The 23,605-nt window shown below is 46.1% G+C and overlaps 1 protein-coding gene across 2 annotated transcripts in view; it reads left to right on the top strand.

The window, feature by feature from the left end:
* The window catches only part of SETD3 (SET domain containing 3, actin histidine methyltransferase), an 80,516-nt gene that overhangs the window by 43,666 nt on the left and 13,245 nt on the right, over positions 1-23,605 (top strand). For both annotated transcript variants that reach the window (XR_003422732.2, XM_027066589.2), the window contains exons 7-8: positions 19,519-19,577; positions 20,527-20,641. Coding sequence is in view for 1 of the 2 variants with exons in the window: in XM_027066589.2 (XP_026922390.1) it covers positions 19,519-19,577; positions 20,527-20,641 (174 nt within the window). In the remaining variant the exon portion in view is untranslated. The remainder of the gene's footprint in view (positions 1-19,518; positions 19,578-20,526; positions 20,642-23,605) is intronic.

Below are 23,605 nucleotides of genomic sequence, written 5' to 3'. Positions count from 1 at the left end.
GGGAGACCCGAGCCATGTACCGGAGCGTGTTGTGTGGGAGGCGGCAAGATGGGGCACATCCAGATGAAAACCGTGGCCTCTGCCAGTGGGCACAAGGCGGCTGGCCTGACCCCAAGATCGCTGCCTTTCCTAATCTCACAGAAGTGCTCCTGTACCGAGTCACATGTGCTTCTGCTTGGAGATGCCCTGCCCACCCCCTTTTTATAAAAAGAAAGAGCTAATTTAAAAAGAAATCTCTGCCTTGGTCAGTAGTCACTATAAGATGAGCGGTCTCTCCCTTTTCCTCCAAACTAAGTTTATGACTTACAGGGAAAACGTGAAGCAGGAACAGTGACCCTGGGACTCAGTCCGGATTTATCTGCGCCTTGGGTTTGACAGGTTCAGTGGGAGAGCCCAGGGCTCCCCCTGCTGGGCCCCACGGGGCAGGAAGCCACGTGGGGACCGAAACCAGGGCTGTCCGGCTCACGGTTTTCCGTGTCCTGGCACACATCTCACTTAGGAGTGGGCACCCCGTAAATGTTTGCTGAGCGAGCAAAAGAATGAACGAGTGCCTCAAGCAGCGCATGGGCCACGCGATAGGTCCGTGTGGTACGGAATCAAGCGCTGGGCGGCATTTTGCAGACTGCGTGTGCTGGAAATCCAGAGGTCAGGAGAGCACGTGGAAGTTTGAAGGAGGACAGACCTTAAGCTGTATTGGGATTGGTGAATCAGCAGAAGGGGGTAAATTATCCTAATTGGGAAAGCAGTATCAGATATTAGTTGTGAAAACACAGGTGACCCTTGAAGAGCACATTTGAGCCACGTGGGTCCGCTTCTGTGTGGACTTTTGTCGGTAAATGCAGCCCGTTGCTGTAAACGTGTTTTCTCTCCCTCGGGGTTTTGTCAGCGACCTGCTCTTTCCTCTAGCTTGCTCGATGGTGGGAATACAGCACACGGTACATGCAGCGCACAAAATAGGAGCTAATTGGCCGCGTCATCAGTAAGGCTTCCGGTCAGCAGCGGCCTCCTAAGTAGTGAAGTTATATCTAATTGTCTTCGACTGTGCGTGGGCATTGGTGCCCTAACCCCATGTCGTTCAAGGGGCAACTTTTATTTTCCACGTCAGGTTTTACCGAGGATAAATAAGCTTACTTCCAGATTTGGCACTTTTTTTTTTTTTTTTTTTTTTAGAAATTAAAGGATGAATAAAAAAAAAACAGTGGTCATTTTGCCAAGCATGGAGTCGTAACTGACAAAGCTAATGATCTAGAAAAACCTATGCTGGAAAATGTCACTTTATTATATGTGTCTGGAAGTGCAGATGGGAAAACAGATTTTTTTCCTTTTGCAGTAGATTCATTAAGTGTTCGGGAAGAGGTTCTCTTCCACACCTTCCCCGGCCTGCGGAATTTGACACTAAGTCTGAGCTCCGCTTGCCGCCCATCAGGGGAGGAGGTGGCTATTGCTCTTTACGGACCCAGGCCCGTCTGCAGGCCTGGGGCTGGGCGTCCGCCAGCAACCCCCCCCCCCCCAACCCTGGGGGTCCAGGAGCCCCCCACAACCGGCAAGGGTGGAGGGGACGTGGGGGGATGAAAAAAGCTTAGCTGTGGACACTCGGCGAGTGCACGGAAGCCACGGGCACCTGCCCCGGGCCATCCATGCGCAGCGCTGGCCGTGGGGACCGGGGCTGGGCCGCCAGCACGCTGAACTGTGCGCGCCCACCACTCACCTTGGAAAGGCAGTCCGCGCCCGACTTGTCACCAGACCCGGAGGAGCGTCACTTCGTGTGCTGATGCAGCAGTTAACCGTCCACATGGAGGTCACGGCCGGTCGTGTTTCCTCTTGGCTGGTGCCGTCTGATCTCAAGACAGGGAGCGGAATGAGAGGAGACCCGGCCTTGCAGCAAACGTGTGGTCCGTCCCACCTCCCCGGGGGTGACTTACTCCCGGGCTCCACGCCGGGCACCCCAAAGCACTCCCTGGCGTCTCCCATCCCGATTTCACTGCATTTCTGACGTCCTTACCATCCGCTCTCTCAGCTCCTGCCAACTTGTGTCTCATTCCCCTGGGAATTGTTACAGACTCTGCAGGCTGCCCTTGTCCCTGCTTCTCTGAGAAAACAGACCACGGCCAGGAACTAGTCCTTCTTCCTCTTGTCTCCATGTTGGAGCTGTGTCTTCACCTCCTTGCGTCCCTCTGAGAAAGGATACCCCCTCTCCTCCCCATATGCCAAGGCGAGCCTGTGGCCCGTGCCAGGAGCTCTCTGACACTGCTTGTCTAGCTTTGTTCCCTTGGTTTACAGAACATCCCTGTCCTTTGACATAATGTCCTATCCATCTTCTGTCTTTAATGACTTTCATCAAAAATATTCCACACTCAAGAGTTCTTCAAGCCCCTGTAGCCTTGGTCGTCTCCACTGCACTGCCGTGACATGTCCTCTGGTGCGTCTTGGGACCGCCAGTCACTGGTTCCCATATCTGTCCTTGCTGCCCAGTCTCCTTGCGTTCTCCAGGTTGCAGGACTCTGGGTTGGGAGTCAGATCTATATAGTCTTTGACTGTAATCAAAAACCATCTTGTAATCAAAAGATGACTTAAGTCAGTGTATTGGATTTCTTGCTCTCTGTTCCAAGTAAACAATTTAATATCTGTCCTAACGGTAGTACTTAGGTATTAGGCAATGATTAAACTATTCCACTTAGGGGCGCCTGGGTGGCTTAGTCGGTAGAGCATCCGACTGGCTCAAGTCATGATCTCATGGTTCGTGAGTTCAAGCTCCACGTCAGTCTCTGTGCTGACAGCTCAGAGCCTGGAGCCTGCTTCGGATTCTGTGTCTCCCTCTCTCTCTGCTCCCTACTCACACGCTGTCTCTCTCTCAAAAGTAAATAAAGATTAAAAAAAATTTTTACAAATAAACAAGGTGGGGTGCCTGGGTGGCTCGGTCGGTTAAGCGTCTGGCTTCAGCTCAGGTCATGATCTCGTGGTTCTTGAATTTGGGCCCCGCATGGGGCTCTATGCTGACAGCTCAGAGCCTGGAGCTGCTTTGGATTGTGTGTCTTCCTCTCTCTCTGCCCCTCCGCCACTTGGACTCACTGTCTCTCTCTCTTTCTCTCTCTCTCTCTCTCTCTCTCAAAAATAAATAAACACTAAAAAAAAAAAAAAAAAAAAAAAACTACAAAACTAAAAAAAAACCCAAAAAACTATCCCATTGAAGTGTTTCCAGAAACTGCTCCACCAAAATAGTATTATTCTTGGAACATGAGATTGGATTTCCTCTGAAAAAAAAAAAAAAGATTGAAATCCATTACATAACTGTTGATCAGTAAAACATTTAATTAAGAAAATATAAGGCAAGCCGTGATTTTTATGGACAAGGTGGGCAGTGAGATAGGCATCTTCGGCCTCGTACTTCTTGACTCCCTGGGCTCTCGCTGGGCTTGTCGTCCGGAGACGGGAGCCAGGTGAGGCTCGGGGCGGCCCCTGGGCCAGCCTGGCCCCGGCCCTCCTTCTCTTTGCCGTGTCACGCCCTGTGCAGTTTCGAGGTAGATCTAACTCTCATATTACTTTACAGAAGAATTTTTCTTTGTGACTTTTTCATCTTCTTTTTTCTCCCCCCTAAGAAATGTTAATACGGATGGAGAAGTAGCCAGTAAGTACTGATGACATCCTGGTACCTGATCTTGGCTTTGGTGCAGCACTGCTTGACTGGTGCCTGTTTGGGACTCTGAATGAAAGGAGGGAAATTTCTTTTATCAACTAAAGGGGAATATAAAATCACTTTGCTTCTCGTCTACTCTATCCAAAGTGATGGACACTTGAAATTACATTTGGTTAGTCGGGTCAGCGTCTTGACTTCCCGTGACAACGTTCTATTTTGATTCTAATAAATGTAACTTTATAATTCAGTTCGTTGCAGTCTTAATAGGAATATTTTTACCAGTAAGGTTAAAATATTTGTTGTATTTATCAAATCTCAGGGTAACACTTTTACAAAGTCCTCTTTTCAGGAGATACAGAAGTTACTAAGACTTTTCAAAGCTATAGCTTTTTATCAGTGACTCTACGTTACAACAGGCCTCTCTACACCTCTCTTCCCTTGGTTGGGAATCATTTTTTTTATTTTTGAAAAAATATTTTTATTTATTTTTGAGAGAGACAGAGCGCGAGCAAGGGAGGGGCAGAGAGAAAGGGAGACAGAATCCGGAGCAGGCTCCAGGCCCTGAGCTGTCAGCACAGAGCCTCACGCAGGACTCAAACCCATGAACCTCGAGATCATGAGCTGAGCCTAAGTCGGTCGCTTAACCAACTGAACCACCCAGGTGCTCCCCTTGGTTGGAACTTTTGTAATTTGCTGTACCGCCAGTGACCCAGAGAAGTAGTATTGGGACAGCTCATTCACAACTGGCCTGTCCACAGATTCTCTGTGGATAAAGTGACTGCAGCGGCCGTGGGGACGTGTACTTCACCTTGGAGCTGGGCTCTCAGCCCAGCTGAGGTGCAGCAGGGCCCTTTGCCCTAGATTCGGGATTTGGTTGCATTGGGATTGACCAAAGTAAACTCACGGCAGCTGGTGACAAAGCATATGATGTGTGGACCCCTATGGCGTGCCTGAGAATGTGGATGTTTCACCAACCCCCTGGATTGTGGGGATCCTCTTACATCATTAGGATCGATTGATTCCGAATTTGCCCCGTCTTTATCAGAACCCCAGGTCTGATACATACGGGTTCAACGTTTCCATGGTACACTCTTACAGTTCATTTCTCACTAGCTACTTACAAACGTCTTCAATTTCCTTTAGGCTTAAAGGCAGAACATTTAAGGGGCCAGGGTTCACGTCCCTAACAACATGACAACTAGGAGAGTTGAAAGTAACCAAAAAGTTAGTGCCATGTAAGAACAGGTTTAATGATCAATAAACCTGTGGGGTGTTTTAGAGGCTGCTCAGCGTTGTCGTCAAAATGATGGGGATTCCAGGTAATGGAATATTAGAGGTGGTTGGGGCACTAATGTGGCATAATTCTATTGAAGAAAATACCAGGAAGAAATTCCAAATAATACTCTTATGTTTTGAAATATAATGAAGGGAAGGGGAGTATACATATCTACGTGTATCTGATACACACGTGTTTTCTGGGGCCAGCATTCTTCATATCCAGCATGACAGCAATTGGACCAGAGGATCTCGAAGTTACCATCCAGGTGTGAGATTTTATGACTGTGGATAGTTAACTTTTAACTAAATACGGTATCCTTTCTGGTGGTTGGGAAACAGATTCACAGTCTTTGTCTTGCTAATATTGCCTGCTTTATAGTATCCTTTAAAATATCTCTCAGCTGCATTTTGTTTTGATTGTATTTTATTGAAGAGTAGTTGACATACAATATTACACTGGCTTCAGGGGTACAACGTAGTGATTCAGCATCACATACATTACAAAGTGACCAGCATGGTGAGTCTCGCGACCATCCGTTGCCAAAGTTTTACTCTGTTACTATTAACTATATTCCCTAAACTGTATGTTGCGTCCACACGTCTTATTTATTTTATAACTGGAAGTTTATACCTTTTAATCTTGCTCCCCATTTGACCCATCCCCACCCCTCTCACCTCTGGTAACCACCAGAGTGTTCTCTGTATTTGAGTCTGTTTCTGTTTTTCATTTTTTAGATTCCACATATAAGTGAAATCGTATGGTGTTTGTCTTTCTCTCTCTGGCTCATTTCACTTAATACCCTCTACGTCCATCCATGTTGTTGCAAATGGCAAGATTTCATTCTTTTTTTATGGCTGCATAATGTTCCATCGTGTATATGTTTCATGTACGTATAATTAAAATATTATGTCACAGTAAGGTATGACATAATATATAATTATATCGTAATATGTTATAGTATATATTGTACACACACACACACCACATCTTTATCCACTTATCTATTGGTGGACACTTAGGCTGCTTCCACATCTTGGCTATTGTCAGTAATGTTGCAGTGAACATAGGAGTGCATGTGTTTTTTTCAAATTAGCGTTTTCATTTTCTTCAGTTAAATACCAAGAAATGGAATTATTACGTCCTACGGTAGTTCTACTTTTAATTTCTTGAGGAACCTCCATACCGTCGTCCCGAGTGGCTGCACCAGTTTGCACTCCCACCGGCAGGGCAGGAGGGTTCCCATTTCTCCACATCCCCACCAAAACCTGGTGTTTCCTGTGTGCTTGATCTTACCCGTTCTGGCAGGTGTGAGGTGACATCTGCTTGTAGTTTTGATTTGTAGTTTCCCCGATGTTGAGTGACGTTGAGCGACTTTTCATGTGGCTGTTGGCCATCTGTGTGTCTCCGGAAAGTATGTATTCAGGTCCTCTGCCCGTTTTTTAATTGGATTGTTTGGCTTTTTTTTTTTTTTTTTAACTTTTTTAATGTTTATTTATTTTTGAGAGAGAGAGAGAGAGCATGTGCATGAGTGGGGGAGGGGCAGAGAGAGAGGGAGACACAGAATCCAAAGCAGGCTCCAGGCTCCGACCTGTCAGCACAGTGCCCGATGCGGGGCTCGAACCCACGAGCTGTGAGATCATGGCCTGAGCTGAAGTCGGACGCTCAACCGACTGAGCCACCCAGGTGCCCCTTGTTTGGCTTTTTTTTTTTTTTTTTTTTTGACACTGAGTTGTATGAGTTCTTTTATATATTTTATATATTAACTCCTTATTGGTTATATCATTTGCAAATATCTTCTCCCATCAGTAAATTGCCTTTTAGTTTGTTGATGGTTTCCTTCACTGTATAAAAGTTTTTTTAGTTTGATACAGTCCCATTTTATTTTTGCTTTTATTGCCCTTGTTTGAGAAGACAGATCCAGAAAAATATTGCTCAGACTAGTGTCCAAGAGCTTACTGCCTTTGTTTTTTCCTAGCAGTTTTATGGTTTCCGCTCTCACATTGAAGCCTTTAATCCATTTGGGTTTTTTTGTATGTGATGTCAGAAACTGGTCCAGTTTTCCCAGCACCGTTAATTGAAGAGGCTGTCTTTTTCCCCTATTGCGTATTCTCGCCTCCTTTGTCAGAATTTGGCCGTGGAAGTGTGGATTTATTTCTGGACTCTGTGTTCTGTTCTGTTGGTCTTTCTGCCAGTGCCATACTGTTTGATCACTACAGCTTTGTAGCCTAGTTTGAAACCTGGGCGGTGGTGCCTCCAGCTTTGTTCTTGTTTCTCGGGATTGCTTTGGCTATTCGGGGTCTTTTGTGGTTCCACACAAATCTCAACGACTATTTGTTCTAGTTTTGTGAGAAAAAGCTCTTGGTATTTGGTAGGGATTGCATCAAATCTGTAAATTGCTTGGGGTAGTGTAGACATTTTAACAATTACTTGTTCCTCCATGAACACAGTGTATCTTTCCATTCATTTGTGTCATCTTGAATTTTTTTCATCAGTGTTTTAGTTTTCAGAGTACAGGTCTTTCACCTCCTTAGTGAAATTTATTCCTAGGGACTTTATTCTTTTCGATGAACTTGTAAATGGGATTTTTAAAAATATTTATTTATTTTTGAGAGAGAAACAGAGACAGCGTGAGTGGGGGAGGGGCAGAGAGAGAGGGAGACACAGACTCTGAAGCAGGCTCCAGGCTCTGAGCCGTTGGCATAGAGCCTGACATGGGGCTTGACTCCCGAACTGCGAGATCATGACCTGAGCCAAAATCGGACGCTTAACCGACTGAGCCACCCAGGTGCCCCAGGATTATTTTCTCAATTTCTCTTTCTGATGGTTTATTATTAGAGTATGGAAATGCAAGAGGTTTGTGGGTGATCAATTTATGTGTATTATTTGTATCTCACGACTGTACTGAATTCATTTATTAGTACCAACAGGGTTTTTTGATGGACTTTCATGTTTTGACATCGTATTTTTGCACATCTTACGGTTTTGTGTATCCTTGGATGAATTATTGTAGGTCTAGATGATTTTACTACTTTGTTTTTTGGTCTTTGTACTAACTGTGTACTATATGTTAACCAGTGAAGTTTTTCTTGCGTATTTTTTTAATCTCTAGTTATGGACTTTTCTGTTTAAAGGAGGCCACTTAACATTTCCTGTAAAGCCGGTTTGGTGGTGGCGCTCTGCTTTCGCTTTTGCTTGTCTGGGAAACTCCTGATCTCTCTCTCAATTCTGAGTGGTAGCCTTGCTGGGTTGGGTAGAATACTCTCGGTTCTAAGTTTTGGCCTTCAGGACCATGAACATATTGTGCTACTCCCTTCTGGCCTGTAGTTTCTTTCTTTTTCTTTTTTTTTCCTTTTCTTTCTTTTTCTTTCTTTCTTTCTTTCTTTCTTTCTTTCTTTCTTTCTTTCTTTCTTTCTCTCTCTCTCTCTCTCTCTCTCTCTTTCTTTCTTTCTTGCCTGTAGTTTTTTTCTTTTTTTCTTTCCTTTCTTTTTTCTCTTTTTTCTTTCTTCCTTCCTTTTTTCCTTTTCTTTTCTTTATTCTGAGAGGCAACACGAATGGGAGAGGGGGTGGTGAGAATCTTAAGCAGAGGCTCCACGCTTAACACAGAGCCCAGCATGGGGCTCAATCCACGAGCCTGGGATCATGACTTGAGCCAAAAGCAAGAGTCTGCTGCTCAACCAACTGAGGCACCCAGGAGCCCCTGGCCTGTGAAGTTTCTACTGAAAAATCATCTCCTAGTGTTAGGTGGGGGCTCCCTTGTACAGAACTAGTTGTTTATCTCCTGCTGCTTTTACGATTCTCTCTTTAACTGTTGAAACGGTAATTAGACTGTGTGTTGCTGTGGGTCTCCTGGGGTTCATCTTATTTGGAACTCTCTGTGCTTCTCTGATTTGGCGCGTGTTTCTTCACCAGGTGAGAGAGATGTTCGGCCACTGTTTCTTCAGGTAGGTTTTCTGTCCCTTTCTCTCTTTCTTCTCCCTCTGGGAGCCTGTGAATGTTAGTGCACTTGGTGTTGTTCCAGAGGCCCCTTAACTGCCTCATTTTTTAAATTCTTTTTTCAGGGAGGGTCCTGGGTGGCTCCGTCGGTTGAGCGTCCAACTCTTGATTTCGGCTCAGGTCATGATCCCAGAGTTGTGGGATCAAGCCCCACATCGGACTCCACACTAAGTGTGAAGCCTGCCTGGGGTTCTCTCTCTCCCCCTGCCCCTCTCCCCTGCTAGTGTGCAAGCTGTGTCTCTCAAAAATAAAAATAAATAAAAATAAGGTTCCTTTTTGGGAGTGCCTGGGTGGCTCAGTCAGTTAAGCGTCTGACTCTTGATTTTGGCTCAGGTTAGACTGAGCCCCGCATTGGCCTCCACACTGGGTGTAGAACCTGCTTAAGATATTCCTCCCTGTCACCCTCCCTCTCCCTCTCTCTATCTCTCTCCCTCTCCCCTTCTCTCCCCCCTCCCCCCCTTCCTATTTCTCTCTCCCTCCCTCCCTCTCGCTCTGCCCCTCCCCTGCTCACACTCTCAAAAAAAAAGAAAAGAAAAAGAAAAAAAATTTTTTTCTTCTTGCTGTTTTAGCTGGGTGATTTCCACTACCCTGTCTTCCAGCTTGCTATTCCATTTTGCATCTTCTGATCTCTTGTTGATTCCCTGTAGTGTATTTTATATTTTAGTTATTGTATTCTTCAGCTCAGATTCTTTTTTATGTTTTTATCTCTTTGTTGAAGCTCTCACTGTGTTTGTCCCTTCTTCTCCTGAGTTCGGCGAGCATCTTCCTGGTCACTACTCTGAACGCTATCTGGTAGATGGTTCAACTCTGTTTTATTTTGTTCTTTTTCTAAGATTTTGTCCTATTTTATTAGGAGCATATTCCTCTCTCCCCTCAACTTGCCCGACTCTCTGTAAATCAGTTACGTCTCCTGGTCTTGAAGGAGTTGCTTCATGCAGAAGGTGTCCTCTGGGGCCGGGTAGTGCGAACTGCCCTGGTCACCCACGCCACCTGCCCCGTGGGGGTCCCCTGGGTGGGCTGTGGGCACCCTTCTGTGGTGGCTGGGTTGTGGTCGGTGCACGCACACTGCTACTGGCCGGGCTGTGGCCGCGAGGCCCTGGCTGCTGTTGCAGGGCCTGCAGCATGTGGAGCTGGGTCCCCAGCGCAAGGGGTGCTCAGGGGGGCCCTGGGTGCTGGCTTGCCAGGTGTGACAGTGCATTTACGCAGAACTTGAAGTTTGTTTATTAATTTATTCAAGAAATCTCTACACTCAACGTAGGGCTCAAACTCACAACCCCGAGATCTAGAGTCTCATGCTCTTCTGACTGAGCCGGCCAGATGCCCCAATATGCTGGATTTTACATGAGAGCAGTATCTGCCAGGTACTTTTCTAGAATTTCATTAAGAAAAAATTGTATTTACCACATCAGTACTTAGGCTTTATTTATAAAATTAGAACAACTGATTGTCTTTTGCCTTAAAGTAATCTCGGGGCGCCTGAGTGGCTCAGTCGGTTAAGTGTCTGACTTCGGCTCAGGTCATGATCTCACCGTTCGTGGGTTCGAGCCCCACGTCAGGCTCTGTGCTGACAGCTCGGAGCCGGGAGCTGCTTGGGATTCTGTGTCTCCCTCTCTCTCTGCCCCTCCCCCACTCTCACTTTGTCTCACTCTGTCTCCCAAAAATAAATAAATGTAAAAAAAAAATTTTTTAGGGGCGCCTGGGTGGCTCGGTCGGTTAAGCGTCCGATTTCGGCTCAGGTCATGATCTCGCGGTCCGTGAGTTCGAGCCCCGCGTCGGGCTCTGTGCTGACAGCTCAGAGCCTGGAGCCTGTTTCAGATTCTGTGTCTCCCTCTCTCTCTGCCCCTCCCCTGTTCATGCTCTGTCTCTCTCTGTCTCAAAAATAAAGAAATGTTAAAAAAAAAAAAGTAAAAAAAAATTTTTTTTTTAAATAAAGTAATCTCTAAAAAACAGTGGCCTAAGTCATTTTCCCAGCCCCACCATTTATAAACAGGGTAACCTTGGACATACTGGTAATTTCTTTGTCCATCAGTCATGGCATCAGTAAGAGAGGGCTAATAGTAGTGCCTATTTCATTGGCTTCATGATAATTAAATTATAGTTGATCCTCGGGCAATGCAGGGGTTGGGGGACTGACCCCACCACCCCCTGTGCAGTTGAAAATCTGCTTGTAACCTTTGACTCCCCCACAACTGAACTCCCAGTAGCCTACTGTCGACCAGAAGCCTTACGGATAATATACGCCGTTGATTAACACGTATTGTGTGTGTGTGTGTGTTACGTACTGCGTTCTTACGACAAAGTAAGGTAGAGGAAAGAAAATGTTACTGAGAAAATCCTAAGAAGAGAAGGTGCTTTCGCGCCACTGGACCGTAGCAAACCCGTATGTAAGTGGGCCTGTGTGGTTCAGACTGCCTTGTTCAAGGGTCAGCTATATGCAAATACGTGTAAAGTTCTCAACAGAGTTCCTTGCACGGCGTGCTTAGCAAATGGCCGTTGTCGATACCAGCCTCCCTCCCTCCCCCTCTGTGTCTCCCTTTGTCTCTCTCTCTTCTCTTTCATGCAGAGAGCTCTCCCATGTACCAAGCGTGGTACTTCCTTTTCTAGAACAAGAGTTTTATATGCATGCTCTGAATGTCAGTCACCTACCTTATCAAGGAAATTGGTTTCACATTGGTGGTCATAATGCTCTCCTCCTACAAATGACTGGTGGCTCTCATCATGCTGGATTGATTCATCTAACCAGAGTCCAAAGTCTTTATCCTGAATCACTGAAATCTGAAACAGCTGAAACGAAAAGGACGGAGGGATGAAGCCATGACAAGTAATCCTAGCCTGCTTCTTTGAAGCCAGGCTGTCCTTCTAAGACAATGACTGCTGTCACCACTCTGTGCGTTTCCACTTTGCTTACTGATAAGGGTGAGGAGCTGCAGGTGTAAGTACCTTATCAATAAGCACTGACTATGCGGCGAAATGGTCTTCGTGCAGACCAGAGAAGCATGATTCTGGGTCAGAGTCATTAGGTCAGTTAGCAGATTGAGATGCTTAGGTGGGGGGTGTCACAAGGCAAAGAAACAAAGGATTTTCGAACTTTAAAAGAAGCTAGAAGTTACTTGTCCGACCCCCTTTTCAGGTGGAGACATGGAGGCATGGGGCCCCAGGTGACGTGAGGTCACATGGGAGGTGATGGGCTCAGCTTGTCCAAGGTGCACGCTGCTGGGTGAGGCGGAGCGCGGTGGAGGGCAGTTTGGTGACCGTGCGGTACCGAGGGCTGCTGTGCTTGGTCCAGCTTGCTCCCTCTCGGATTATTACGGTAGAGTAGAGCTTTCTCAAATTTGCTTAAGGATAGATTTGGAAAAAGAGACTATTTTCTGGCCCCTAGATGGTGGGAGAATATCCTCATCATAAGAGATGGAAGGTAGAAGAAAAGGAGAGGGAGAGAAGCCTGTGGAAACGCCTCTCGGAAAAGGAGCGTGGGGTCCACATTTCCCTGGTCGTAGCTGCACTGCAGCCACGTTACCTAGTCCTCTGGTTCTGCCTCTTACCACCCGTGGGGTCATGGTGGTTTGGGACGTTGTCCCCTCCTGTTTTCTTGCCTCTTGTTCAGGCCATTATGGAGCGGTAGAGAGGAAATCTCATTCCACAAGGTCAACGCTCTCCTCTGCCGCCCAGCAAAGGGCAGTGTTTCCTTTGCACTTGGAGGAAGAAGAGGTCCTTGAATGAAACACCATGCAACCCACTGGGGATTCTCTGGTGGTCAAAATAGGCGTGGTCCCTGCCTCACTGAGGTTCCCTACTGTGGGAGAGAAACATGCCTCAAGTGAATGTGCTGGGGGGAGGCCTGGGAAATAAAGGAATGGGGCCAGGAGGAGGCAGGGTAGGGAACCCAGGGTGATTGGCAAAGGTGGCCCTGGAGAAGGGTCCGAGCTGTTACCTCTCCCATCCTGTTTTAAGTGACTCGTCTGACTGCAGCTAGGCAGACCCCCCTACCCCCCGCCCCGAGGGTGTTACCGTGTCTTTTTGTCCACCTGTCACACGGCACCTGCCAGAGTGCCTTCCGCTTCAGATAGTAAAGAAGACATTGGTTGAGTGAACGAATTTCTAGTCCTAACCTGTTTTCAGCTTTTTTTCCGAGTCAATAAATATTTGGTGAGTGCATAAATGGTTGACAGTCAAAAAATGGTGATTATGATTATATTTGGTTCATGGTTGACTGTCTTCAGGGTTTATAATTGGTAATTAGTAAAGTTTTTAAAGAGGCATATCTTTTGCACTGTTTGAACAAATCTCAATTTTAACTGGGTGTAGGTTTCCCAGTGAAAAACCCAATTCTTCCATCTTAAAGTAAGTTTATAAGTTTACTGAACAATGTGGGTGCTTCTCCACTAATCACATTTTCTTTATTTAAAAATTTTTGCTATGAAGTAATATACATTTTTATAGAGAAATTAAATATGCATATATAAGTGGAAAGCAAATAACTTAAATTTAATGTGTATTGATGTAGTCATTTGATCATATTGAGTGAATTCAAAGAACTTTACGATGCAATATTCCCTGAAGAGTTGGATGTAATCTGTGTTTAAAAATAAAAGTCTTAAAAATTGATCTTTTTCTCTCAAGAGTCAGCTACACGAACCATGCTTCGATTCTGATTTATGGTCATCAAAATGAAATTTTAGATTCAGTAGATGTTTTGCAGTTTGTCATTCCGTTAAGCTGTGTTATGTGCACTTAGAAAGCACAGGGTGGGTTGGCGCTCCAGAAGCCTGCGCAGCCTTCCTCGGAGAGATGCTTCAGTGTTTCGAGCAAACCTTCCTCCTGCTCCCCCCCCTCCCCACCCCGCTCCTGGTGCTCCCCCCTGTTTCTCTCCTGCTGTCCTCTGCCATCCTGACCGTATCCCACTCTCCTTCTTTTTATTTCCCTTCTGCCCTGTCTCCTTCATTCAGCTTCCTGCAGGGGAAATCCTTCTTTCCTTCCGACCTCCCTCTGACCCCCTTCCCCCTGTGACTTTGGGGGGGGGGGGCGGATGAAGCTGCCTTTTGCCTCTGTCTTTTCTCCTCACCTTGCACCGAACCTAACATTTGCGGAGACCCCGATCCACACTGGGCTTAGGGAAGATGCCGGGGGGGCTGTTTTGTGGAGGAATCTCTCAGTGGCATTGAAAACACCGAGGGGCTCTTGCTTACGTGAGCAGGGGCCCCAGTTCCCAAACGTGTAATTGCATGCACCCACATAGTTCAAATCTGAGGTTCTGTGGCTGCCTTTATCCTTGTAGAAATAAGAGAAACGGAGCCATCGCTGGAGTTAGGTGCAAGGACCCACAGCTAGTTAACCCTGCTGTCCCTTTTAGTTATTTTTTTAAAAGTTAGTTTATTTACTTAGAGAGAGAGAAAGCACGGCCGGGGAGAGACAGGGAGAGAGGGGGGGTCCCAAGGGGGTTGGTTCCGTGCTGTCAGCACAGAGCCCGACACGGGGCTTGAACTCACCAACCGTGAGGTCATGGCCTGAGCTGAAACCAAGAGTTGGATGCTTAACCGACTGAGCCACCCAGGCACCCCAGTCCCTTTTAATATACACTTAAGAAGTAAAGCCAAATACAGTCTTAGCCATATTTTAGTTGGAAAATTGTAATTGCATGCTATGACGTTTTTTGATCAGAATAAATGAGATCCAACTTCTAAATTACATATTTTGCCATTCCTGATACTATAGAGCCATTAATAAGTCACTGAACTACCATATATATTTTTGAAACTAACAATTATATATTGTAACAGGCCATAAATTCTTCAAGATATAGTATTTAGGAGTCATTTTTATGAACTGAGCCACTGTCCTTTTAGTATATTTAAATGCCTCTTTGAAGAGGATTATTAAATGTATTCAACTTGATTTCCCCATAAAAGTCGGTCTAGGTGGAAGTGAGTGCTCTTCAGAAAAGTAACGATCTGATTTTGAGAAGTGTTTGCTGTTTGTGTCTTTGAGGCCGTTTGCGTGTCCTAATCCTTTATTTCCCCGTAGAGGGGTTTGAATCTTTCCTCAGGTTGAATATGTTCCTTCTGAGAATTATTTTCAGAGATGCCTGTCTCTCTGTAGGTGGGAGCATTTATCCCCGGCTTAAGTGAAAAATGCTTTCTGTTAGATGTTAAAAAGAAAACAAACTTTAAGTCAAATGCGTTTTGTTCCAGGCCGAGCTGTTCCAAAGCTGTTTCGCATACTAGATGTTTCTGAATTAGGCGTTCACATAATAACGAAATCTGCTTATTTGGGTTCTCCACAAAGGTTTGTTGTGTGAGCTTAAAATAAGACTGCAGCTCACCCGAGGCACACGTATTAACTGTTTATTTAGTGGAAGCACATGCGGGGAGCTCTCATTTCTGATCAGCCCGGACCATGCGTGTGCCATGCCTCAGCCATCTTCTTTTGTGCTTTATTAAATCTCTGTCAATTATAAATATCAAGGTTTTACATTAATGTCAAGATAGTGCATCAAAAATTCATGGAATATGTGACTTTTTCCAAGGGTATTTAATACTTAATGCATTCGTGTCATTTTTCTTCCCAGAGATATTGACAGGTTTTATTAAGTGTTTGTTAGGGAGATTTCATTTTTATCAAGGGACTATAAAGAGAAGCTGCATGCTAAATCAATTTTTTAAAGCCAGAATATCGTTCATTTTTTCATCTTCAAACTCTTGTAATCCATAGGTTTTATTTAAATTTCTTCTTGGTTTATTTTTGTTTTATGTGAGTGATCGTTCAAGACAGAACTTTAATAAGGATCAAATATGCTGACGGTGGTGGTTTTTAATTTCCTTAAGCATAGCTACCAGACCCAGGCAATATGGTAAATTCTTCAAAATGTCATACTTACATATTTAGCAATATTACTTCTTTTTATTGAAGCCAAACAAACGATTTTAGATATTAATCTTTCCCAAACACAGTGATTATTTTGTACGAGATACAATATTACTGAGTCTCATCTAGAATACCTCCTTTTGGCAGAAAAGGGAACGGAAGAACACCTCACCGGGTTGCCTGTTGGCCACAAAGAAACAAGAATCCTCTTTGAAAAGTAAGCTCTTGAGGGCCTCCAGTCTGATCATGAGCTACAGCAACTCAAATATTTAGAGTGCTCGAGAAGGTGAAAATACCAGTCATTAAAGAAATCTGCAGGAAATCTGCGGCTGGTTTCTGACTCTGACTTTTTGGGGGCTGGGGGTTGGCAGGCAGTCGGCGCTTTGGCAGGACCCCCGGCTTGTCTCTGTTGGGCCCCTGTGCCCGGGAGACCCTGTCAGGGTCGCTTTCTGACCGACCCCGCCCGACAACCCTCCCCACCCATCCCAGGCGTATCTACCCACGTTTGCCTCGGGAGCGAGTTACAGCTAAAACCGGCCACCAGGAGTAAGCTTTCTGTTTTGCTCTTTTATTTTTATAGTATAAGTTAGGAATGTCTTCTCTTGCAGCAGATACATCACGATAAACCAAACCGTTCTCCGATTTTGCTTTCTCTATAAGGTGAGGAGTGTTCAGTTATCCTTCCTTTAAAGTATGACCTTAAAGGCTTTTCATCTAAAAACGTTTTAAGGAACTTCGAAATAAATAATGTCGGGTTAACACTGTAATTTTTGAGGATGTATTCTTAGGCCCCAACTTGGTCTCCAACAGGAAAAAGACTTGGTGTTTACAGAAAGAAAAAAGAATTCTGTCCAGAGCTTCAGGAGTGTTTGGAATAGTTTCTTTTTCTTACTCTTGTTCATTTTTTTCAGGGTATGTGAAAATACTTCTTTTCAAACTTAAATGTTTTTCATGTGCAAATCATTTTCGATATTTGAATGTTTCAGGATCCTTGTAAAAATATTATACAGTACTTAAGAAGTAGACTAGGATTTTTTAGAAACCAGGTTTTGCTGGAGTCAGGCTGAAACAGTAGCTCTTCTAGATAAGCCCAGTGTGGATTTAGGGTAAGTTGCTGTGAAGGCCTTGCTTACCCAGGCAAAGAATCCCAAGAACCTGGCGGCCCCAACCTGTTCTACCATAAGGCCAGTAGGTGGCGATAGTGTCACAGTGGTGAGAGCCCTGTTGAAATGGAAGTTATTTTGCCTTTCTCCATAGTGTCAAATTAAATTTTGCTTCAGTATAACTGTTAAGTGCATGTGTTCTGTGGCAGAATAGCTTTTTATACCAGAAGTACGTACGGTCGGCACACCCTAATTTTTAAGAATATAAGAACAATTATTTCTAACAGATGTCAACAAATGTTATGTAACCCTACAGCCAAAATAATCATCAAAATTAATCTGAAGAAAGCATTGTGGTGTGTGTGTGTGTGGGTGTGTGTGTGTGTGTGGGTGTGTGTGTGTTTTCCTGAGTTGTCTTTACGACTTCATCAGGACTATGAGCATGAACTTCTGTTTTCGGGAAGAAAGGTATGTAAATAGGAGGAAGGGAGACATTCTGGAGAGTTAATTTTCCGTCTGTCTGGTCCTTGCGGAGGATGTCTTGTTTGACTAAGGGTGCAGAATAGAAAGCCATTTCAGGGTCTCGGAGTGTTGGAAGGTTTTTGCTTCGAGTCGTTTTGACATTGAGCATTCCGTGTTTGAAAATTGTCATCTTTTCTCTCATTCAGTAAGTCAGACTTTCTTGGGAGGGCGGACCAAATTCTTAATACCTAGGGGATTTAGTGTTGGAATTTACCAGCTTTCTAAATACCATCCTGCATTGCACAGTTTAAATGAATTAAAATATTTTAAAATAACAAAAACAACGGTGCTTGCCACCTGCTTAGAGTTTGGAAAGCACTGGCTTGGGCACTGTCCTGCGCCCTTGGGGTAGATCCCTCCTGAGGTTTCCTTGTGTTGTAAGTGAACGGGAATCTCAGCCACTGAGTCCTCCCCGCTGGGGTGCTTCTTACGCGGACACCGGCTTGGGTTTTGTGGAGGGACAGTTCTCTGCTCAGTTTGTCCTTTTATAAGGAGAAACCTGAGCGGTGTCGGTGTCGTAGTTAAGTTTCATCATTGTAAATGGAAAGCATCTTCAGGACTCTTACAACGTAGCCTTGCACTCCATTCATTACAAAGGAGAGAGAGGAAGAAGCTTCCTTCCCTGGGATTCGCGCATCTTTCTTCACTGGAGTTGACCGCGGCCTTGCCTCGGGGGGGTTTTTTGTTTTTTGTTTTTTGTTTTTTGTTTTTTGTTTTAACAGAGATAGGAAATCCCGATCTGCCTCCAGCAGCTAGAAGATTCCTCTGGGCAACGTGTGCTCTTATACACTGACTTAAAATTCGTCATCTTTAATTTCACTTTTGTTACTGCAACATTTCAAGATGACACGAGTGTAATTTCCTATTTTGACTTTTCTTCCAAAGGGTTAACCGCGGGCTAAGAACGCGAGGGGAAGGCAGGCACCTGGGAGCTAACGCCCAGTTGGCAGCCTTTTGTAATATATAATTTGCCTAAAATTGCGCACGGAGCACAAGCTTTTGTTTTCTAATTGATTTACGGTTCGAGCCACTTCTGCCTCATCCCCTACTGTCCTGCGCGCGGTGCCAGCGAGTACATTACAGTGAGCGATGATAAATGGCCGTGCACTCGCCATGCTAATGCGTGGAGAGTAAAAACCGCATGCTGCACGGAGCTCCGCGCATTAACAGTGCTGCAGAGACCCGCCAGCAGCGCCTCCCTGCTCCCCGACCGGAGATCGCCGCGCGCTCCCTCGGTCACTGAACTGCAGGCCGCCTCTCTGGCTGTTACTGAAACCGGAGATTAAAATGATCCTGTCGCAGCTTTTCATTTGTTAATGGAGACAAAGTTGCTGAGCCCTCTCGGGGTCCAAGGCGGGGTCGTTGGGATGAGGAATCAGGAGACGAATAAAACGTCCTCCTGAGCGTCAAGTGGTGGATGTTTTCACCAAATGTTCATCTGACCAGGAAAAAAAAAAAAAAAAAAAAAGAGATTTCAGTAGGCCAGCCTCTCTTTTATCTTTGTCTTGTTTGTAAAATTTAGAACCGCACAAAACTACCTTTCTTGATTTTTCTGCACTTGAGCCGCACTTACCACGTATATGATTCATTTGCACATAAGTTGATTTCCATCCAAATGATTTAAGTCGGAGACAAATGAAAGAACCGTCCATTTATTAGAGTGCCTTTAATTGTTCTTTTTCTCCACATAAGAAGAGATTTGCTGCACTCAGGGGTGTGCAGCGTGTCACGGGGAGAAGAAAACGAGGAAAGCCAGGACAGACGCCTAACCCTGGAGGCCCCCGGTGTCCCTTTGGATCAGACACTCCATGCGTGGGGGCGCCTACCTTCCTCTCTGTAAAGTCGGTCCACCTTCAGTTTTATTTTTGCGTGGTGTCTGTGGGTTCTAGTATCGAAATATGAAGAAGCAGATTTATGGCGGCTGCTGGGCACAAGAAATTAAGTTGACAGTGATGTATGAGAGCATAATAGCATGATGATCCCTCAGTAGCGCGGCTGGACGCCTCCTGCTTCATTTGGCTCTTGTTAGGATCTGTTAGGCAGCTAAATAATGAAATTCTGCTGACTGATTTCTGTTTTCCCTTTTTCTCTTCTCACCTCTGCTTTCTGAAACTTCTAATTCCCAGACCCATCCTCATGCCAACAAACTGCCCTTGAAGGACGCTTTCACTTACGAGGACTACAGGTTGGTGGGGTGGGGTGTGTGCCTGTGTGTGTGTTTTGGGGTGTGGCGGGGGAATGGATGTGTGTGGGGGGGGGACTGTGTGTACGCATCTTTGGTGTGTGTTGCGTACTGTGTGTGTTGGGGGGTGGTTCCTAAGTGATCTGAGGATCTGGGAAGTGGGAAGTACTTAAGAAGTGACCTGCTGTGACCGTGTCAGGCCCCCAGACAGGTTGTCCTGCAGAGGTTCTAATGGACAGCTGGGGTAAGGGTCAGCATTTTAATAACCACGCGGAAGTTGCCTTCACCCTGTGGCGTTCGGGGAGTAGCTGAGGTGGCCACGTGATACTGGAGATTAACGTGTAGTGTGAGGTGGTCGTGAGGGTCCCCCCCACCCCGGTGTTAAATAGACTATTGTGGCGTAAAGTGGGGACTTTTTTGAAAAACGAAAAGATTTAATTGTGCCATGTGATAAGAAAATAGCATGCCACATTTTGTCGATCTCCTAGAGGATTTCTGGTCAGAAAGGAGTTACGTTTGCCACTCACTGAGGCTTAATACAGGTGCAGAGTCAGCGTTCGGGAAAAAGAGGGTGGCATGGGCCTGGGGGCAAGGGTCTCGGCCACTGCGAGGACCAGAGGCCTGGAGATCTCTGTTCCTGGCCCTCCTTCCAGACACTCTGTCTCCCGGGAACATCCCCCGCTTAGTCCTCACCCCTGGATTGTCTGTCTGTCTGTCTCTCTCTCTCTCTCTCTCTCTCTCTCTCCTTTTCCCTTCTAGGTCCCCCTTCCTCCCCTCAGCCTTAGATTTAATTTTAAACGATGATGAAGGCCAGCCATCACCTGCAGTAATACTCAGGAAAAAGTTTTGACCGTTGGCGAGAAGTCTGACAAACCATGGTTTCTGGTTGAGTTACGACGGCACCGGGCTCTGAGGTGTCCCTGCTGTAACCCACCTCTTCCTGTTGTTACAGGTGGGCAGTCTCTTCTGTGATGACGCGACAAAACCAGATTCCCACGGAGGACGGTTCCCGGGTGACCCTGGCGCTGATTCCTTTGTGGGATATGTGCAATCACACCAACGGCCTGGTAAGGACCCCTCTGTGTTGTGTTTTGTGGGGGGGGGGGGGTGGGGGGGGGGGCTGTGGTGTGGACATTCCACCGGCAAACCAGCCCAGCTTCCTGCTGCCTCCCTCCAAAGGCAGCAAACAGAACCAGCCGGTCACCACCACCCCCCCCCCCCCCCCCCCCCCGCCCCCGACCTCCCGCCGAGAAAAGCTGCAGTTTTTCTCTCTGGGTGTTTCCTTAATCCTGAAAACCAGGGACAAGAATCTTACTCCGCTTTCAGAAACCACAGCGAACTGCATTGATTTGCGAAGCCATAATTCCAGCCTAAACACTCATGTTCTTATCTTATTAAACCACAGACCAAACCAAGGTTTCTTTTCCTTCCTCTCCTTAGAATGCCGATTTATTGAAGCAAAAAACCAAAACTTTCTTCTTTCTGGTTTTTCCTTTTACGGTCCTTGTTTTCCTTGCTGACTATAGTCCCTGTTACGGGCCTTCTCTGATTCCCTCTCCCTTCACCTGACACGATGGCACATCCCTGGCCCACTTATTAACCTGCTTTGTCCGGGAGAAGGGCCTGGTTTCCCTGGCGCTGGGGTGTTGGGCCCTTGGCCTTGAGTGTGGGGTAGGCATCGCCAGGCGTGGGAAGCCCCAGGTAGGAGACGTTAAGAAAACAGGGGAATTTTATGATGATTGTTAATGGCGACGCATGAAAGGAGGAAGCCCAGGAAGCCGGCTCCCTGTCCCTCCGCATTCTTTGGATCCCCAGCCACAGCGGAGGCTGACACACTCCCTGTGCTGAGATGGTTGTCTGAGAAACATTTCCTGGTATCAGGATATGGAAATATGATCAACTTGAGAATATTTTGAATTTTTCAGCATGGCCCTAGCACACTGGCTTGGTTTTACTTTTTTGTCCATCTTTCCTCAATGTCTGCTTTCTCTGTGATTATTAGCAGGATTATAAATAGGCTTAAAATATGCTGTCAATGAGTATCGCACATCTAACTCCACAAAATGGCCAGAACACATGTAGCACGAGCCAAATCCTTGACGATGGAATACCCCGGTGCTAATTTGGGAAGGTCTAGCAGCAAGTAATACTCTTAAATTGTACAGAAAGAATGGTTTCACTCCTATAATTACATTTCTGCCTTCATTTAGATATGCTTGATTTAATTAGCCATATTAAGGGACAGCATACTTTATTTATTTTCATTAATGAATAAAAGTTTTCATTCTTTTTCTGTCCCCCCCCCCCCCTTCAGAGCTATTTTAAACTGATTATAAGATTGAAGTTTTCAAAGTTTTCAAAAACGCTTTTAATATTTGACTGTAGCGTTCTCCTTTTTGTTTCCCTGGGTTAGGTCATTCGTTCTCAGACTTCATTGACCATTAGAGGTTTCTCATTTCTAAAATTTGAAAAAGTACACACATTATCGTAAGCAAACAAAATCCGTTAACCAGTGAGATGCCTTTGCAGTCGTGAAATGTGGAGGTTCCCTGCCCCGCCAGCGCCCAGAGCCCGGGCCCCGGGCCCGTCTGTGAGCGAATCTCTCCCTCCATCAGGTGCGCATTTGTGCCCCTTCACACACTCACGTGCACACTAGTTTTTGTGTTGTTTTCATATAAGTGGGATTAAGCTATTCGCTTTTTTCCAAGAGTTTAAAAAAAACAAAAGTCCGTTTACCTCAAGATAAAAATAAGGAGTCGATGACAACCGCTAACGCTGTTTTCTCCAGTGCAGTTCATAGGTCCGTGTCCTATCACAGAGCTGGCGATGCGTGGCTAACCTCTAGAGGGTTCCGACAGGGTGGTGGTGCTTTTTCTTACGGTGGCCATTTTCCTTGCATCCCGCACTCCACACCTTGGCTGAACTGCTTTCAGTTGCAGTTACAAGACTTCAAGGGAAATTGGGTCTGGTAGAATGTGAGAATCTGTTTTAACACTGTGAAGTTGCAAGGGACCCGAAATTAAGGCTTTTGGCTTCGCAGACAGGTGATTGTCTTCTGTGTGTGTGTCTATCCTGACGGTCGTTGTCTGTCTGTTCTGACGCTCGCCGAGGGAGCAGGTAGACATCTGTAACCCAGCAACGCTCTGTGCTTCTGACAAAAGCCTGATGGTGGGAGCTGAGATGGGAGAGCCAAGCCCGTGACGGCAATTCCAAAGCGGTAGCAGCAGGGAGACGGGGGAGAAAAGAGAAGGCCGGCTGGGTTCCCGGGCCTGAGGTGGTGGCAAGCATGAGCTGATTGCCTAGCCACATGGAGACACAGGTTTAGACGAGTTCATGGGACACCGTGTTAAACTGGAAGAAATGCTGTAGCTCTGAATTCTGGGCGACTGGTTCAGAACTCACGTAAGCAGCAATGTTCCTTTCTCGAGGTTATTCCGTTTGTGTGGAGAACACTAACAAGTGGTTTGTCCGTTCCAGTGGGTGAAGCATGTTGGAATAAGCAGCCCTTGTATTTGAGCGTGTACCTCTCCTGGTCAGGATGGAAGGGCCTTGGGAAATTAAGCAGAAGCGAGAGAGGCTCTCTCTCAAGGTCTGTTTGAGTATTGAGACCTCTAAAACGTTCAGGTTTACACAAGGCTTTTTTTCCAGTCTCAAAATGAAAGCTGGGTTTTTGTAAGTAGCAGACAGGGCTCCCCGCTCCACGCGTCCCCGTTGTACTCCCACCACACACAGGTCTGGGCCCCTGTGCTTCCTCAAACACTGGCACACGCCCGCCTCAGGGCCTTTGCACGGGCTCTTCCCGCCGCCTGAAATACGTGTTCCTCAGATGTCTACAAAGACCACTCACAGACTTCCTCAAGGAAGGCTGCCCTGGGTCCCCTGTGTGGCATCGCCACGCTCCCCCTTCTGTGAGCCTCGCCTCCTGTCCCGTTATCTGCCTCCCGTATTTCCGCCTGTTTATCTCAGTTTATCGCTGGCCCTTCCCCATCCCTCCTGCTTCCCTGACTTCCCTCCTGCTGTGTGATGCTCCT

Source organism: Acinonyx jubatus, chromosome B3 (assembly GCF_027475565.1).
Source record: "Acinonyx jubatus isolate Ajub_Pintada_27869175 chromosome B3, VMU_Ajub_asm_v1.0, whole genome shotgun sequence".
Classification (NCBI taxonomy): Eukaryota; Metazoa; Chordata; class Mammalia; order Carnivora; family Felidae; genus Acinonyx; species Acinonyx jubatus.
Note: the sequence above shows the minus strand (reverse complement) of the source record. Positions and strands in the feature narration are given on the sequence as shown.